Raw genomic sequence first — 18990 nt, 5'->3', positions numbered from 1 at the left:
GTTTAATAATTAGGCTGGTGCAGAAACACCAGTTTTGCTGATACAGTTATAACAGCAATGGCAAGAATATGGCAATTTAACCAGTTTACAATTTAGCACAGCTTACCCAAAGCTGAATTAAAGAGGATACTAGAAAAGAAATGAAACCAGAGAATTCCTGGTAGATATATTTTTTTTGCAGCAGCAGCATTACAATGCGAGCAATATCAGTATAGCTGATTGGATTTGTATTCACATATAAAGATTCTGTTGTTTAGGATCTGGATTGCAGGTTTTTGATTTTTTTTTTTTCAGTGACTGCATATTGGCATTCAGATTGATACATAGAATCAATTTCAGACAGATTAATTTATGAATGATTTTTTAAAATTTAAAAATTGGTAATAATTCTCTTAACTCTTTGAAAGTACTAACCCAGGGTAACCCTTCTGTGACAGCACTTCTGTAGGACTGTAACTGAAGATATGGGTTTTCTGTTTCTCCAAAATTTTGGCTGCTTCAGCTGTGAATTTTTTAATCTCTATGTCTTGGGCAATCTGATTTCAGTCCCCGAGATGCAGAGAGGTCCTATGTATTCCTTGACCTCAATGTCTTTGTCTATAGAACAAGGATAACAGTGCTTAGTTACTGCCAGGAATATTCAGACATAATGTATATAAATACCTCTAAAGGTTACAAGTTCTCTCAGCATTTCTGCTCATGCCTCATTTTTCTGCTGATTTCATGTTAAGTAGAAAGCTGTGTGTATGTGTGGTGGTGGCAGGGGGGGAGGGGTCAATCATCAGATGTCACATTTTCTTTTATTTTTCTAATGATTTATGAAGTTGTTAATCAGCAGCTTACTCCTCAGAGGAAACTTCAGGGAGATCATGTATTTAGAAACAATCTGGCTTCTAGTATTTTCTCTCCATTGTATTTTTCTTCCTTTGTTCTTTTGTTCTCTATTATGAAGGACATTTGCATGAAAACAAGATTTTTGTTTCTTAAGAGTTCATCTGCTCCTGCTGCTTATTCCCCACCTGGCCATAATCTTCCATTTGTGACATCTCAATTGATGGCTGTGCAAATGATTATGATGTCAAAGACAGGATTATGACTTGAGGTGAGAAACAAACAGCAGGAACTGGTGAACTCTGGAGAAATACACATCTAGACTTTTCTCTAACAATTTTTATGCTAAAAGCACAAGAGAAATGCAGACAATAGATTATGTATGCATATATAAAATAACCGATGTGTAAGCAAATTGTATTGTACTAGTGAGTAACATGACAAATTTTTCTTTAAATCATCTTCAACTCTTCTTATTCTCTAGTTTCATCTACAGAAAATTATAATATTAGGACAATATCCAATGATAGAGTGATTAGGACATAGATATTTTGGTTTTACCATGTTACAACTCTCTTGTAAGGGTTGTTCTGTACATCTATGTTGTAAAACGATGTTCTTACTTTGATTGTGATAAGGTTTGATTAAAAACATGGAAGTCTGACCCAAACTATGGACTGTTAATGACTTAAATGGTGTGTCCCTGGTGAGAATGTGCTTTTGGACTATATCAAACTGCTTCGTGATACAATGGGAGGTTCTTGATACTGCCTAAGTTCCCTTGCTTGAAGGTTTTTTTCTCCCGCACTTAATTTTTGTTCCTGAGTAAACCCACTGAGCACTGCCCCTGAAAACTCTTTTCCTGAAGGTTTTTTGCACAATATCTTCTTTTGAAATTTCTTGTCTGCAGTTGGAGAGCTATGACAGTAAATCGCTTTCATGGCTCTGCAGTCATTTGCTACTGTGCATTGATTAGTGGGAGAAAGGTATTTGCTGAAAGAGAATGGGTATGAGAATTGTACTGCAAGGAGGGTGCATTTGTTGCAATACTGGCTGATGCAACCAATGTCAGATTATCTGTTTGGTAAGTTAGTGGTGGGTTCTGAAGAGATTGCTCAACATAAACCTAATGGAGGGAATCAGCTTGTAGGTTGTTACTGTTGTGATTGCCAGTTCTGATAGGTAAACCTGAAGTCATTACGTTGACAGCTTTGAATTAGGAAATAATTTTATTTCAAAAATGCCTACTTACAGATGCATTATGGATTTCTTTCGATATATTCAGCATTTTTTGGGGCAGTTTGTGAAATGATATGGAGGATATCACGTTATCCTATGTGCATATAATTATGTCTTTTATCAGGATGACTAGGTGAAAATGGGAGGGAAGGGAGGAGTTAATAATCACAGAATTAGAGACACTGAAACTCATCTTAATCCTCAAGTTTGATATTTGAAGCACTCCCAGCTTCAGAGAAACCATGGGGAGTGTTGTTTTTTTAAAAAACAGAATTGAAGTAGTTATCTTCAGGAGCCCAGTAATTAAAATTAGAAAGTTGGTAACATTTTTATTGCAGGCAATTCTAGTGGTGAGATTAACATTAGATAATCTTATCATAAAATAACCAGGCACCCTATGATGATCTGACACATGAGAGGCTGCACAGAGCTTCTGGTCCCCCAAGGGCTGTGATTGTTTTATGGTTTTATCTTATGATAGCTGTGCTTTGGTTTTGCCCGTTTTTAAGAATTTCATACAGCACACATTCCCCACCACCCCCTTATAAATTTGTAATTTAACACCATTCTAGGAAATGGCAAATCAGCATGAAACTATTAATCTTATCTCGTATCATGAAACAGACACTGATCTAAGAGATCTGATTACTTTGCTTCTGGTCATTATCCTGACTGAAAGCTGGGCTTGGGCATTTGTAGCATCAACAGTTCTGTCATCAGAAAGCAAAATATTTCAAAAACAAAGTGAAATTTTACGATCAATCCTGTTTAACATCTCATGGCAAAAATATTGTGTGGCACCAAATTAATTTTGCTGGTCACTCTGCGATCAGCTGCGGTATTAAGAGCCCCTCTTTTCTGCCCTATGTCTGCAGCTTCTTTTCCTAGGCACTTAGAGCATAATAAAGGACCTAAATGCCAGGCATGAGAGCTTTAAATAATCTGTAGTGATTTTAATGAGTTCAGTCACAATTGCCACAGGTTTGTCTTGCTTCATAAGTATTTCTGAGATGGAGCTTGCAGTCAGACTCTGCTGCCAAGTTGCTTTTTGGTCTTTTGAGAAGGATGGAAACTGGCTCCTGTTCAGTCCTGCAGAACTGAGTCTGTTTTAACTTGAACTGCTCTGGAAATAGCCAGCTGCATCCCCTCCCCTCCAATGAATATATTGTGAACAAGAAATTCAGTTTTAATTTGTATTACAGTTCAGCTAATTAAAGAAAACCCATTTTAAATACCTGACTGAACCAATATGATTTGGCTTTCTTCTTTTCTTTACTCTTGGCCCTTCTTCCTTCCCCTCCACCACTCCCCCCCTCAGTTTTTCTGAATATTCACAACTATGTATCTAAAAGTTTGTAGCACTTGAAAAGATGAACTCATTTAATATGTAGCTGTCAGGGAGGCTCAAACTCTCTTTTTTGCTTCTCCATTGGAGCAGAACTTTCTGCTTTACAATAATATTTGGAAATAATTTTTTTTTCCTATTTGCAAATCCCAAGGGACTTTACAGATATGGAAAAACATGGTGAGAATTTTTTCTGTGCTCAACTGGATAGTTCAACTGTATTCCTGGAGGGAGTGAATTTTACTGTTGACCTAATTCTGCTCCCATTAAAGTTGTTGCTGAGTGATTTTGGAGATTTTCAGCCTCAAAGCATTAATATTCTTTGTTGAATCCAGAATTTAGGGATGGCTGAAGTGCAGCTTTTTTATATGGAATAAGAAAGGCTTAAGTCTGGTACTCATAATATATTTGTTAATTACCTCTATGCAAAAAAGTGACCTGGGAACCCAGTTAGAGGAGCCTTCCACTCAGCATTAGAATTTTTTCAGAACTTGCAAAATTCGTACCTTTTGGCATCATGAGTGATTTCTGCTTTTTACACTTATGCAGGCTTGTACAGATTGAGTTCACAAAATGGGGAAAGATAAACGAGACCAAAGATGAAATACAAAGCCTGAAACTTTTACAGTTTTACTTGGGGAAAAAAAACTTGGCTCCCTACTTGAGAATAATTAATGTCAAACTGTGGATGTTGCATATTTGCTGCATTAATTGTTGTCAGATGGGGAGCAGATTTTTTTGAAAATGGGCAGCTGTTAGGTCACTGGCTAGAAACAGAGCAAAAGCAGTGTGTAATGTCTGCTCATAGCTATATAGACTGTGCTCTTGTATTGGCACAGCACAATAAAAATGATGGTTGTATATTGAGAGGAAGGTCTACAACTCCATTCTGTCTTGGAGATACAGTACTCTAGGGGGTCGTAGTTGGAAATTGTCCCTCTCTGACTCCAGTCCTGCTTGTAAGCAGGACACAGTGTTTTGGTTATTATTCGAGTAAGACTATAAACCCTCTTAATTTTCTCCTACTTTTGTGTGCTCATGACAAAGGCCCAGCTTTGTGCAAGGATTTCCTTTCAGGCTATTGCAAATACTGACACTTGTGAGCTTTCCAAGGCTAAACTCCCTTTAATAAACTTGTGGGTGGGTTTTACTTGGTTTGTCTGTCTAGACTGTAGTGGCTCAGAGTGAAGGCGATTGCCTCACAAGGTCACTGCTGCCCTGCAGTACTGGAGGGCCTTTCAATTTATGCTTGGTCATGCCCTTTTAACTTAATGTTCTACTTCACACAAGCTGGTAGTGATGGATGTCCATTCAGGCAACCTAATGGCCTATGGTAACTCTAGAAGAGCCTTTACATCAATATTCTGTAGCTGAGACCCATCAGGATGGACTGTCAAACTGTTCTACACGACATCTAGGACCATTTTATGCAAATAATAGCAGTGATAACATTGCTATACTTTATGGTGTCAAGCAGAACTATAAAAGACCATTTCCATGGGTCAAGAGGAAGTTGATCTTTGTAGCTTGATATATCAGAGGTCATTTCCCTCTGTTAGATCTTACTGCCTTCAGCAGTACTAAACTTACTGTATACTGACCTCAGCTCTTAAGGAATCTCAACCATAGATGAAAGGTGTGCTGGGAGATCCTTGGTGGCATTCCTAGTGTGGCTAGAGTATTCTGAAATCAGCTTTTTCATGATGGGCTTCAAAAAGAAACACCTGGCTTACCCCTGTGGAACGAGAGATTGCTATTTGCTCCATGCCTGCTCCTTTTTTCTTTGATTCAACTTTTCCTACAATTTTTCATTAGTTAACTTACGTACCTGTTTCAGATACTGCAGGGCAAACAAATAGAAAAGGTTTAATTTTTTCAGTGAAATCACAGCCTGTATGCCAAGAGGACCTTGAATTTTTATGTCAAAGGAGCAAAACCTTCCAGACTCAATGAAATAGTTTGCCTCTGTTGCTCAGAGACCTCAAAGGACACCTGTCCAATGAGGAGACTGTCAGATTAGGTAAGAGGTTATGAGATATTATGTAAGTTTGCTTAGGTGACACTTCCCCATGGGTGGTTGTATTTTGCACAAAGCCTCCAGCTGCATGTGTTCTTAGTTGAAAAAGTTCATGTCCTCTCCATTTGAAGAGTGCCATTTGCACTTTCACAGACTTCCTAGAAAACTGTAAACCGAGATGTTGACTTCTGATAAGAAATGGAGTGGTTGGCAATGCAAGAGAATCTGACAAAAGTCTCATTAAACAGGGATATGAACTAACTGCAGGAAGACTGAAGCAGGAACTCAAAGCATAGTAGATATGTAGTAACTGCCTGTGATGGAGTTCTGCCACTATTCAGAGAAGACACAGCCTTTCGTATGTCTTCGTAGCAATTCTGCTGCTACCCAGCTCATCCACCCTTGTTTTGTATTGTACGTGTCATCTTGGGAATATACATGGGGTTTTTTCAGTTTTGCTGCAAAACAGAAATAGGCTGTGCTCCCATTTCTATGTACTGCAGCAGGTTGGTTTGTGGTTTACTCACTCCCATGTTTAAAAAAGTAATTTCTGGTAATTTAGTCACCTCGGCATGGCAGCAAGTTTCTACATGTCAACTGCTCTGGACTGGCTGTTCTATCTCTGTCTCATTCCCTCAGTCACATTCCTAGTGGCAGAGACCTAATCTAATCTACCTCATACATGCTGTCTTGTGTTTACTGTGAGTTAGTGTTGAGTGTGAGCATGTGAGCTGTGATCTCAGAGCTGATGAGACTATAAGCAATCAGTGTCTAAGCCTTTGGACATCTTTCTAATAAAGGGCATACATGCTTTTTTAAAACATGGAAGGGTCAAGTACCATGGTTCTCAAGGATCTTCTTCTCCTATGAAGACTATTTAACACCTAATCATCAGGCTGCCTGTTGTTCTGTCATGCACTAGCATTTGGCCAGTTAATGGAAAGCTGTGTACCACTCAGATGCTGGTGTGTTAGTCCTGTCCCAGTCTTTGTTCTGAAGAGCAGCATCACTACAAAATAAAAGAGTCTGTTTACAAAGCCTTTATTTCTTCTTATGTGGAACTGCTTCTTTGACAAGATGAAGTGAGTCAGCCTGTCTTTAATGGGATTGCACTGAAATGTCTGCTTACATGCAACTCTTGTTGTCATTCCTTGGTATGATCGTTACTTGAGGGGCAGATTAGAGGTCATTCAGCCAGAGCCAAGGGGGCACCCACAGCTAGCCTCAGGATACTCCCTACAAATGTAAGATCAAAAGGGCAGGCACATGAAAATTACTGTTTACTTTTTATGAATTATTTCCCAGAGATGGGATCATTAGCAGAATCTAAATGTTGGCTGGCTCTTAGTGCAAGGACACTCCTGACTGAATATGCTTGCTTGGAAACACCTCTCCACTCTTTTAAAGTCAAAAGATACTCTGTATTTGATTTTGTGGCATATCTGTATTATGTAAATAGCTTTCTTCCTCTTTTTCCCTAGAACACTGTCCTTATTTCTGCACATGCTTTTAATTTTTTGGTGCGGTCCATTTTTTTTCTTGGTGCATTGAAGTTACTTCAAAGCCTATGTTCACACCTCAGAGACTCTGCAGGAGATGCTTACCTTCTGAGGGTTAGTAAACTTTCTGATAATCTTTCTGAGAGAACAGTGGCTGTTACTTACAAATCCATCATAGCACAGTTATCCCTACTGTAAATACAGGGGAAAGGTGATGTTGGCTCTTCATGGTGAGGTGAATGTTGGCAAATGCTGATTCAATGTCTTCATCTGCTGAAATCTTCACACATCTTCACATTCTTATCCATATAAGTATTTGGCTTCTGTTTGATCACAGTAATCAGGGCTATTTAGAAGGGTCAAGGAATATTTGCCCTTCTGTCCTATGACCAGGACTATGAAAACATGACTTTGGAGCAAATTTTGATTAAATTCTGAAGAGACTGGTGGTAGCTGGGAGCATGTGTAGCTCCTGATATGCTAAACCTCTGATTCCAAGTAGAAAACTGGTTGCTTTTTAAAATAACTTTGAAAAAGTAACCTTTAAGGACCAAATAGATGGTGGACATTACTCTTTAGCAAAAAAAAATACGAACTTCTCTCTTATCATCCAACATGTTACTACCTGTATTGTGAAATAATCAAATGCTGCCCAGCATAGGAATGTAACTAAAACTGGCTTTTAACCAAAATAAAATCCCTTACAGCTATTTTTGTATGTTCTTAAAATGTGTGCTGTGAGATTAGGCAATTGTCTTTTTTTTCTGCCTCTTTACTATTTTTTCCTTTAAAAGGTTTTTTTAAAAAAACCCAAAGCACTCTCTTGCAGCCTCCAGTGGTAAGGGTGAGGGCAGAAAATCCAATGGTATTTCATCTAAATCCTCATCCTCCCCAGTGTGGCTAGACATTTTGGATACGTGTGTTTTTGACTTATTTGGCATGATATTTTCTCAACATCGTTGTTTCTTTGGCATTCATCTTGAGAGCGGTAGCTAGAGAATTTCTTGCTTGTGTTTGAAAAGATAAACTGAGCATTTCCCTTTCCATCTTTTCCTCTTGCTGTTGTATAGAGCTCAAGAATTTTTTTAATCCTTGCAAAGAAGTCAAAGAGCAAAGGAAGTCTGTGTGCAGAGGAGTGAGGTTGCTGAGTCCTCCAAGATCTGCAAGTCTGTGGGAGTGGGTCTGGGGTTTGTTACAGCAGAAAGTTGGGGCACAGGCAGTGTATACATAAGTCAGTTCATGCTAGACACAGCTTTTACTGAGCTGCATGCAACCTCAGAATTTTTTTGCTGTATGTCTTGGGCTTCTTTAGGCAAGAACAGCAGTAGATAAAGGGTTTGTTATGCCTCCTTCCATTTGTGAAGCCGTGTCAGAGGGCAACTAATTTTGAGTCAAGACGTAGAATGCTTGCTGTTTGTTTCTTTACATTTAGACAGAATCAGATGCCTCATTGTGCTGTTCATCTCGGGTACCTTTGCTGTTGGTATTTTATTGTTCTTTTTCTAGCCATCATGCAAAGCAATGTTTTTAATATATCTTCTATTGCATCTGTGCTTTAGAGGCTGTTATATCCCCTCTCCTTTTTATAATGTGCTGTGCAGGTCCTTAAACCTTTCCTCTGAACTGGTGCATCGTGAAGTCAGTACCCAAATCTGAATAAGTTCCTAGAGCAGTGGTCCCTTCTCCACCCAGTTGCTAAGGAGTGTGAGATACACCTGTCAACTTATAGCTGTTAAATTACCATTTCCATTTCCCTGTGTGTAGCCTTATCTTTACAGGCAGGTATATATGTATTGGGAGAAGGGCTATTTTTGGCTATACTGTAGGAAAGCCTGAAGGTAATGAGTTGTGCTCAGTAAATCTTGCTTACTCCATAATTTCCACTACATTTCAAATTAAGGGCCTAAATTAGGGTTAGTGTCAGACTTGCTCTTTTGCTATGTCCTAATTTTGTTTTAAAAGCACATAGCTAAGGACTTTAATATGTTTTAGATTCAGTGCTTGTAAGTTATACTAAAATCCCTAAGGGAGCCAAAATAACTTATTAAAACCTTGCAAATGTTTTTGACTGCTGCATTCTATTATTTTCTATTCCAGTGGTAGCATACAGCCTCTGCTGCTGATGGGCGGAGGAATGCAAGCCTCCAGGGCCCATTAGACTTAACTTGTTTACTGCATTGATATCTATATGTTAAATGACAGGAGAGTTCAGGTTATTGAATAATTTAAAATTCAGCTCTAATTGGTGTCATATGACCTGGAAAAGGCCATGGATGACGCCAGGAGCATGCTGTGAAATTCTTATAAATAATTCATAAATTAGATCATTCATTTGCCTGGATGTCTTGTTAAATGCAGAAGTTTGTAAGTAATAACTGATGATATAACACCTGTAAGTATTTAGTTCATGTGCTGGAAGGTAATCTACCTTGATGATCTTCTAGCAAAACCTGCCAGAGTACGAGAGTTAATTGCACTAGGGAGAATGCACTACATTTATTTGGGATGGGCTTTGGCAAGGTGTACCGTGCAGATGTTGCATTACGCATTCTCTGTCAGATAGACAACTATTCTATGTATGCCCATGTTAAAAATGCAGCTCATCACTCTTCTGCCCTTATTTCACATGAACTCCAAATGCACTGGGAAATGGTAGTGACCTGCTCTGCTCACAAATAGTATAGTTTCTGAAATATTTATCTAGGTCTTGAACTACTGATTCTTCAGTAAAATAAAGGGCAGAAGTAAAAAATTGAAGTCGGAAGATTGTGATTTTTTTTGTTTTTATAATGTTGGCAGCACATTGAATGTTAATAGTTAGACCTGGTGCCGTCAAGATTCGTATAGTGGCATTTTCTCTAATGCAAACAGGTCCCATATAGTTTTGTTTTGGAAAGTAAGCATGTTTGCTTAATTTTAGTGGTCAGGTATTGCATTGCCTTGCACAGGTACTGTTTGGGTTTAATGGACACTGTTTGCAGTGACTTCTAAGATTTAGCATACAGGCACCTCAAGTTTTCCTGGAGCACTGTGTTATTAAAGACTGCCTGATCAGGCAGTGTCAAACCAGTTTGCTGATCTGCAATGGAAGCATTTGTTAGAGATTATCTACCATATTCGTGTAGCTGGAGAAGAACTGTGGCATGTTTATGAATGCAAAAATATACACTTAAAGCTGAGTGCCAGTGAATGCTTACATGCCACTTTGAATGCACGTTTTTTGTGCACCTGGCATCCGAGCTGTAACTCCCTTAACAAAGAGGAGAAAAAAAATTGAAAGCAACACAAACATAGGAGGTGTTCCTCTGCTGTCAGCTAGAAGCTATAGAACCAGCTTTTTGTGTTGTGCTCCTACTTTATTTTGAAATTTTTTTCTACACCTGTTCAGTATATTGAGTTCAGTAGATTTTCACAGAAAAAGTACAGCCTTCTGGCTGTCATTGACATAGCTTCTTTGATTTGAGACCACTTGTTTTGTTCAGCGGAATATGGCAATCATAGCCATACATAATTAGTACAGAAAATGGTGCTTTATTACTTGCTTGAACAATGGTCTGTTCAATGGTACCTTCTGAGTTACCTACTGTATTTATCCAAGCTACTGACAGAAACAGTTGCTGAACTATTATTTTGTCACTTTGTAATGACCGATATGAGGTTACTTATGGTAGAGATTTCATAGAGGATTATATGATTATATTTTTTTAAATTATAGACTTCGCTAGATCCTACTAATTTACTTTAAAATCTTTACCTTTTTACATTCTCCTTAATAAATTCTTGCACACTCTTGGAAAGAATAGCTTCTCAGTCACTCATAATGCACTTCAAATAGTCCTATCATTTGAAATAGTTGTTCTTAAAATGTCATTTCTGTTGCCCCAGTCTCCTACCTGATCTTATTTATAATGCATTCTTTCATAAGAGCCAGTGCTTATACTGTCAATAGACTTGCAAACCCAAAGGCAAGCTTTATGTAGATGAGACCTACACATCAACAATGCATAGTGAGTGGTGACTGAGTTCCAGGTTTAGGATTTACAGTAAGTAAAGTAAGTAAGAAAGTGCATCAGCCAGGTCACCACAGGTCACCAATATGCACCCTTGCTTATCTTTTAAAATGTCCCTGCATATGGTACTCTTTCATTTGTCTATTTAGAATTTTTTGCTTCACCTTTAATTATCTTTAGATCTCTGCATTTCTCCTCTGTTTGCTGCTTCTGTTCAGTCTTCTTGGCTTCCTCCAGGGTTCACACTCAGATCAGTGTGATGGACTAATTCTGGACCTGCATGGTCCAGACCCCACCAAAAGAAACCCCAGAGATGAAAGTCCAGGTTAGAGATTTCCCACGATATAACTGAAAACAATTTTAGTTCATTGTCTCTTTTTCTGTATTCAGATACTTCTCAGCTACAAACTGCAAACCCAGGTGGTGTGGATGAAACTCTAATGCTGTTAACGTCTACAGGAATTTTGCTGTTCAGTGTATTTTGCTAGGACCCTAGCTTTTGTCCTCAGAGTACAGCACTTCTCAGGGTAATGCTTTTGGGCTACTTATTAAACATGTTTTGTACACACAAAGCTATCAGTGAAGTATGTCAGGACCTTGACTGTGTGCTGAAATTGTAATGTATGGTCAGTTACTGTTTTGTCCTTTGCAGTAAAAAGCCTGGTGTGCTGGAGCTGGTCTGTAAATGTGTCCCTTTTGCCAGTGATGTGAATTAACACTGCAGAGCACACAAGTTGCATTTAAGAGGAAATTGCAGAGATCATAATGCTGCGTGCATAAAACTGGTGTGCTGTTTGCTTGTAGGAAGTTTTAAGGACTGGATGTTTGTTTAAGCTTTGCTCTGAATCCCTAAGCAAAAATTACTGGGGATAGAATAAAGAATTTGTAGAGCTCTCCCCATGTCTTCCTCTTTAGTCCCTTCTACGGATTATTTGAACTATTTCTTAATAACTCCTTGTTTCTATGCAAGAGTTTCATATCTGATTGAGTCTTATTAACTCCATATGTTTCAAGGAGCAGTCTGAGTTTGTTTGTTTGTTTAAGCCTCAGTTAAAGGAAGTTGTATCTTTAAATACCTTACAGCAAGCCTGGAAGAGCTCCACAGAGGGGAAAGCACAGCTGTTCCATCATGGTCCATCATGGCTTCCATGTGTCCCATAGGCAATATCTTTCTTAAGCTCATCTAGTAAAATTACCCAATTCCTTATGCTTATGAGTCTTTAGACTCACAGTAGTAGGTGAGTCTTGGAATTTTATTTATTTTTTTATTATTTTTTTTTCCCCTTCACCTGGCCTGCATCTTGCAGATCTGTCATGGAATGCTCTGGTCGTATCTGATTGCTTGTAAGAGTAAATGTCAGTCAATTTTGCCTGCAGCCTCTACCATCCAGCTGTAGTTTTCAAGTAAGGAATTAACCAAGAAAACACAAATGGCTCAGAAAGTTGTTGGCTAGCTTCTGACTCAAAATAGTTAATTTTTCTTTGGGGCTAGGCTCTTCAAAGTACTGAGTAGCCATCAAAGGCACTCTGGAACTCAGTATTCTGCCTAACATGACCTTCTTCTTCTAAAAGGATTTAAAAAACCTCACTTGCATTCAATGACATTAATAAGAATTTCCCCCCCTGCAAACATACTGTAACTGTGAAATAACATTAAAGTTTCTCTGCCTTGTTATGAAGTCTTTAAATGTCAGTGCCATTTCTGAGACCATCAGGGCAGATTTAATGGCAGCCAAGGTCAACAAATGCTAACTGGTACCTCTCTTTTAGGGCCTTCAGGGACTCTTAATAGAGTCTCAGCCATGAAGTTAATTTGTGATGTGAGGTTTTATTCTTAAAACTGCTCCTGATGATTATTTTGTACCATCTTCATTCATGTGCTTAGATTTCTTAACACTCTCTTGTCTCTTCAGTCAATAAAGCAAACTGCTAAAATAAAACAATTCTCAGTTATTTTGTCTTTTCAGTCTTTTTTTGTTTGCTCCTTTTTCTTCTGTTTATGGGCTGCAGAGGAGTAGGTGTAGGCTTTTAGTAGCACACCCTATGCTGCAGAAGTAAGGTGGAAAACCAGAGGACAGGTAACCTCAGGATTCTCTCACTTTCCTTTTTTGTATTAGTTCTTCCTGTTGCTGGACATCCCTTTATGTATTGTATAATTTATATTAAATGAGCTTTGTATCCCTAGAAAATATTGCTGACAAGGATGGCATACTACAAATAGTAAATAACAAAGCTCTATCTTTTTGGCAGCATGTTGAATTTCTGCTTAGTAGCCCTGCCAGCCCTTGTGACTTTAAAACATTTTAATGTCCTGAATTTTTCACCCATTCCAAGCTCCAGGGTTTCCTCAGACATTTAGCACTCACACTAATGCAGATGCCTCCAACTCACTGGTATGTTTGGGGTACAACACAACATCCTTGGCTTTCAGTCACGTGTCAGAGAGGATGTATTTGTTGCCAGAAAACTGGAAAGAGACAAATATCAGTATTCAGGTGCTAATCCACACTAATTTACATTCTGTGAAGTCTACAAGAAACTTGTAATTGGTTGTCTTGAAGGGCAGCAGAGTATATTTAGTATTTTGTTTATTTAAAAGAGAATTTAAATTATACATATAAACACTGCCTGGATCTGGATTATATCTCTGTTTTAATCATTGCTGGAAACTTGCTTGCATTCCTAAGTGCTACTGTTCCCGGGTTTGCCAAGTGTCTTCCTCTCTGTATGGAGAATACCTGTCTGTTGTAAGCAGTAACAGAGTGCAAATAACACCTTTTCTTTCCATCACTGGATACCAGATTTCCCTGCTAAACCCCTTTCACTGCAATGGGTTTGCTATCTTTAACAGACCTAGCTTCTGCAACTAAAAAAATTAGATCTCTGTGGAAGGTCCCAAAGGCTGTAGGAGTTGAAATTCAGTATCTTGTTGAAATTAATGCACAGGTCTAGCAAAAGCAATGCAAGTTCCTGATTCACTGCTCTTCTGATGTGCATAAAATCTCAAATGATCAACTGCTTAGATATGAGCCATAGTGCAGAGATACTCTAGGATGTGAGTAGGATTTTTATGCTGGTTACATAATATCCACAAGTATAACGAAACCACTAGGATTTGCTTGCACTGGGTTGACAAATGTGAATTACTGTTGCTTTCTTTCTTAGGAGTTTTATCAGAGTATAATCACTTGCCCAGCTTAATTGAAAAATCACTTACATTTATAGCTAAATTTAAACATGTTTTGTATTTAAATGACAGCTTTTGATGTACAACCATTTTTTACAGAAAGTAGTTGGGCTTTATCTGTGTTTCTGTAAAGATATTTCAAAAACTCTCATCAAATTTCCACTGGTAAGTAATATCCCATTCAGTGCAAGGTGAAATGTTTTACATCAAATCTCCTGCTGTGTAATGGCCAATCAAAGAGTATTTATAGTGGCGGAATGGATTTCTTGGCTCGGTATTCAAAATTAAACATTTTCAAACATTAACATTTAATGTTTTTTGCCACTCTTCAAGTTGATTTTATGTAACCCTAGATGCTCACAACTACTTGATACTCTGAAGCAACTCATTATATGCTGAGGATCCTGCAGGCAGTAGTTTTACATTTATTATACTTGTGTAGATGGAATGAAACGTAGATGTGATAGCAGAGTTTTGTCTGTCTTCTGATAAACATTTTCTTGGATTCGGCAGTGTGTCCATCAGCATGATGCAGCAAGCCTGTTTCTGAGATCCCACATTTAACAAGTGAAATTAATGACCAAAGATAAATTTTGATAATTCACAGGAAATTGTTTCTCTTGTTGCAGGTATGCAGTAAGAAGAGCTCGTGCCAACAGCTGTCTCTGGAGCTAGATGGTTCCTACTTAGGTACCAGGGGACCTCAGACCTTTTATAAGAACACCAGAGCATCAAAATCTGGAAGCCCAGCCCGTGTTGTATTGTCTCAACCTTGCAGGAATAATCACCATTATGGGACTGAAAATCATTACAATCATCAGGAGTGTCTGGTGGAATATCCAGTAGAAAATGGCCTGCACAGAAAGTGCAACAATGTGATTTCCTCCGTGAAACAGAGGAGCCCTGGTCATGTAAAACCAGCTCAGGAGATAGACCAGAAAGCTAATGAATTTCAGAGCACATGCCCCCAGCAATTTAGTCATGAATGTGCCTGCAGGCATGTAGGGAGTTCAGGGAGCATGCAAGAGAGCCACCATGTCAGCCAGGTACCTAGAAAACACTCTGAGCCAGTTCACAAACCCTGTGATTACTCCAGGTGCTCTCGAATTTCTGGGCTGAATGACAGTGAGGACTCAGAGTCTAAAGAAACAGAGCAGGCTAAAAGGTTGTATGAAGAAAGAAGGCAGAAGCTGCTTCTGCAGAAAATGGAGCTGGAAATTGAAAAGGAACGACTCCAACATTTGTTAGCTAAGCAAGAGGCAAACCTGCTCCTAAAACAACAGCAACTACACCAGTCCTGCATGGATTATAACAGGTGATTTTGAGATTTATAATTTTTTTTAAAAAAAAGTATCTAAAATTTCTAATGAACATATGGGCAATAGTTAATTAAAGTGGGAGAATGGAAGTGATAAAATAAGGTAGGCAAGACCTGTGGCACAAATTCCAACAGTGATTTAGAGGAGGGGAGACTTTTTAGTATATTAGCATATACTGTTGGGAAACAGTGTGACAGCTGTGGAAAGCAGCAGAGGAAAACAGTATGTGGTACAAAGAAAGGCACAAGAGAAGCAGTGCTAAAAGACTAGGTAGGAAAAGAGGAGCAGTGGAATAAAATGAGAGGTTGATCTTAGTGCAGCCACATGAAAGAATAGACATTTGTCAGGAGTGCAATGTCAGGGTGGACATCACAGATGAGGCATACTCTCTTTTTTCCTCAGAGAAGTCAGTTTTGAAGTGTTACATCTTCCTAAGTAGGGCTGGAAAAAGTGTGTTTTGCAGCAAAGCTGGAGATAATTTTATGTATATATATATATATATATGTACAGATATATATAAAAAGTACTCTTCCTTGTGTAAATATGGAAAAGAGAGGTCTATGTAGCAAGGACATTTCTTTCCCATGGTGTTTGTGAAAGGAAAAATGCCAAGACTGAGGCACAATATGTGCTTAAGACTAGAAGAAGGGAAAGGCAATAACCATAGAAACATGAGGTGTGGCTTGAAAGCCCATGAGCTGTTGCAGAAAGTGAGGTTAACACCTTCCTGACAATGTAAATGGTGATTTTGGAAAGAGGGAGAAACTGGGCTATTGGTATCATGGTTCTAGAGAGGAATAATGAAAGGGAGCAGGTCACAGCAAGTTGAACTATCCAGTCTCATCTGGATGAGTACTAGAATTTCAGCATTAGGAAGGGAAAGTAATGGGGAACAGTCTAGCCCTCTTTTAGAAAAAGCAATAGGAGGGTTTCACAAGAGTGCTTATTTGGATACTGCCTTAATATGGCAAGTGCTGACAGCATCCCATGAGAGTCTGCATTATGTGACCCACTTCCTACATTCATGTGTTTTAACCACTATGGAGTAATATATCACTTTCTTAGTCCCAGTCCCCTGCTTAGTTTTCAAACTCTGAAAGAGACTACTGTAATTTAGGTGATCTTTTGTTTGCTGTCTTGGATTGTGTTTTACCTTGAAAATTAGGTGTTTTTATGGCTCTAAAAATACCTGTCTTAAAGACAATAACAATTGTGTGAGTTGAAAATGACTGAGTTGAAAATGACTGAGGTTACAAACAAAGGATTATTACTTCAGGTGAGAATTAAATAGGAACAGATGGATTCTTAATCATCAAATACCTTAATTCAATGCATGAATCCCTCTGATGAAAAACAAGCAGGATATGAAGGACATACAGATTGAGTTTTCCAGTGGCTTTGTTTCTAATGGATATTTTTCAGCATTTGAGGCATCGTAAGCCCAGAAAAAAAAAGACCTTAAATGTATCTATAATAATGTGCTTGTTAATGCCATTATGCCTATTTTAGCCATTCTTTTTCTGTAGGAAATTTTATGGTTTACAGAACTCTAGCTACATAAAAGAACTTTATGAAGGAAAATCATGTATGATATATGATCAACATGAGGACTCAGTATTTTTGTGATCTCTTCAGAGATGCTGGTAAAAGCATATTTGCCATATTCTCTTAAGAAAAGCAACTAGAATAAAGTGTGTTTGCTGTTAAAAATATTCAGTCTCTTTAGAATTAAATGTTTGATATTTACAGGTAAATATCTTAAGCATCACAGTTCTATTTCAGTTCTAGATATGTAATTCACTTTTGCACTTGACAACAGAGTAATTTTATATACTACAGACAGCAAAAATTTGTTTAGCTAAGCTCAAATATACTTTGCTTCATTGTCAGGATGATCTAACAGTTTCTCTCTTAACATCATGACAGTCTTAAAAAACCTCATACAACAGAAATCCAGTTTCAGGTAGCATTTATTTTTGTCTGTCCTTTTCATGGGTGAAGTGACTCATCCTAATGCCAGCTACACCAGAGAAGACAAATATGGGTAAATCCTGGAAACAGGAATTTTATTAAAGTACAAATGGAAAATTTCCTGTGTTATTGACCTTTTTGTCTTCACTGAAGAGAAAGAAAAGCTTGGGATAAGCTGTTAAAAATAGAGCATCATATCATCAGTGGACCCATAGTTTCAGGAGACACAACCATATCAAACGAATTCTACATTTTTTTGCACTTTACACCTGATGCCACTGAGCTCTGGAGCTATAATCTAAGCCCTACAGGGATGTTTGTTATTGGATATTGTGACCATTTTCTTAAGGGAGCTGGTCCTTGGAAATCAGTAAATGAAATTTTTCTAATCTTTTTTTCCCAGTGGAAACCCTTAGAAGCAAAGGCATGGACAGGAGTCAGCCTTCCAATACAAAAGTGTATTTGAAAGTGTGAAAACAGACATCGAAGCTTCTGCATATCTGATGAGATGCCCTGTTCATAGACACAGAACTCACCTTTTTGTGGCAAGTTCCTGGTGTGATGATTTGACCAGCTGCAAAACCAGATAACTTTTCTTTTTCAGGTTCAGGGGCCGTGTACCTGCTTCAGAATACATGCCCACTGATGAAGCACTGGGAGAACTTGCTCTGATGATGAACAGCAACAGCATGGGACTAAGGTAATTTCTCTCTTCACTTCTAAGTACTTCATGGTGTCAGTATATCTTCTTGACAGTGTGATGTTGGCTGCCAAGTGTATTTGTTCATGTGTTTGTTTCAGATCAGGAACTTTTTTTCTGCAGGAAAGGTAAAATTCATTGGCTGTTGCATTTTATGAGTCAACTCAGTAGTTATGCTGACCTGTTATTACTCATGGGTTAGGGGCTGCCCCTCTGCAGCAGTCTTAGGTTTTGATTGGTGACTCCTAATGATACTAACCTAGCCCAGTGCAAAATGGAGTTTTCACAAAATCTTAGCTTTTGTTTTTTATTCCAGGTACTGCTTATTACCTGTTCAATTACAGTCAGAACATCTCTTCAGTCTTGATTTGGACCTGATTTAAAAAAACAAACCATCTTTTAACTCCCAGATAGAAATGATCTGTTAAATTATTTATAAACTAAGGGTCCAGTACTTTCTTTTTTCTTGTTTCAATTATCAAGTGATACTGATTTTACTTTGTATTTTTGAGAGCCCTCTTCACTGGAAAGGGATAAAACCTTTTTTCTCCAGAGCAGCAGGAGCTGTTAGTTTCCTTGGAATATGCCACTCCTTAGCCAGGTGTTTTGATGCTGTGAGTTAATGGCATATCCTCATTGTATTTTGATGCCTTTTTGCTTCGTTTTTCACACAAGCTGAAGTGATGGAAGTGTGATCACTGTAACAAAAGATAGAGAGTCATGATATATTTAAGATGGCAGTAGCATTAAGCTACTGGAAAAAATATAGGCACTAGGAAAAACATAACCTAGAACATCTGTAAGGCTTCTTGGCAACAGTTTACCAAAAACCTGCAAAAATCTGCATAGCCTAGCAGGGAAAATGAGGAAAA

General features: G+C 38.2%; 1 protein-coding gene across 2 annotated transcripts in view; it reads left to right on the top strand.

Annotated features, from left to right (window-relative positions):
- The window catches only part of KIAA1328 (KIAA1328 ortholog), a 169207-nt gene that overhangs the window by 95870 nt on the left and 54347 nt on the right, over positions 1 to 18990 (top strand). For both annotated transcript variants that reach the window (XM_071731920.1, XM_071731919.1), the window contains 2 exons: positions 14758 to 15443; positions 18023 to 18118. In XM_071731920.1, coding sequence (XP_071588021.1) covers positions 14758 to 15443; positions 18023 to 18118 — 782 coding nt within the window. The remainder of the gene's footprint in view (positions 1 to 14757; positions 15444 to 18022; positions 18119 to 18990) is intronic.

This window comes from Heliangelus exortis, chromosome Z (assembly GCF_036169615.1).
Source record: "Heliangelus exortis chromosome Z, bHelExo1.hap1, whole genome shotgun sequence".
Taxonomy (NCBI): domain Eukaryota; kingdom Metazoa; phylum Chordata; class Aves; order Apodiformes; family Trochilidae; genus Heliangelus; species Heliangelus exortis.
This window is presented reverse-complemented; position numbering and strand designations above follow the sequence as displayed.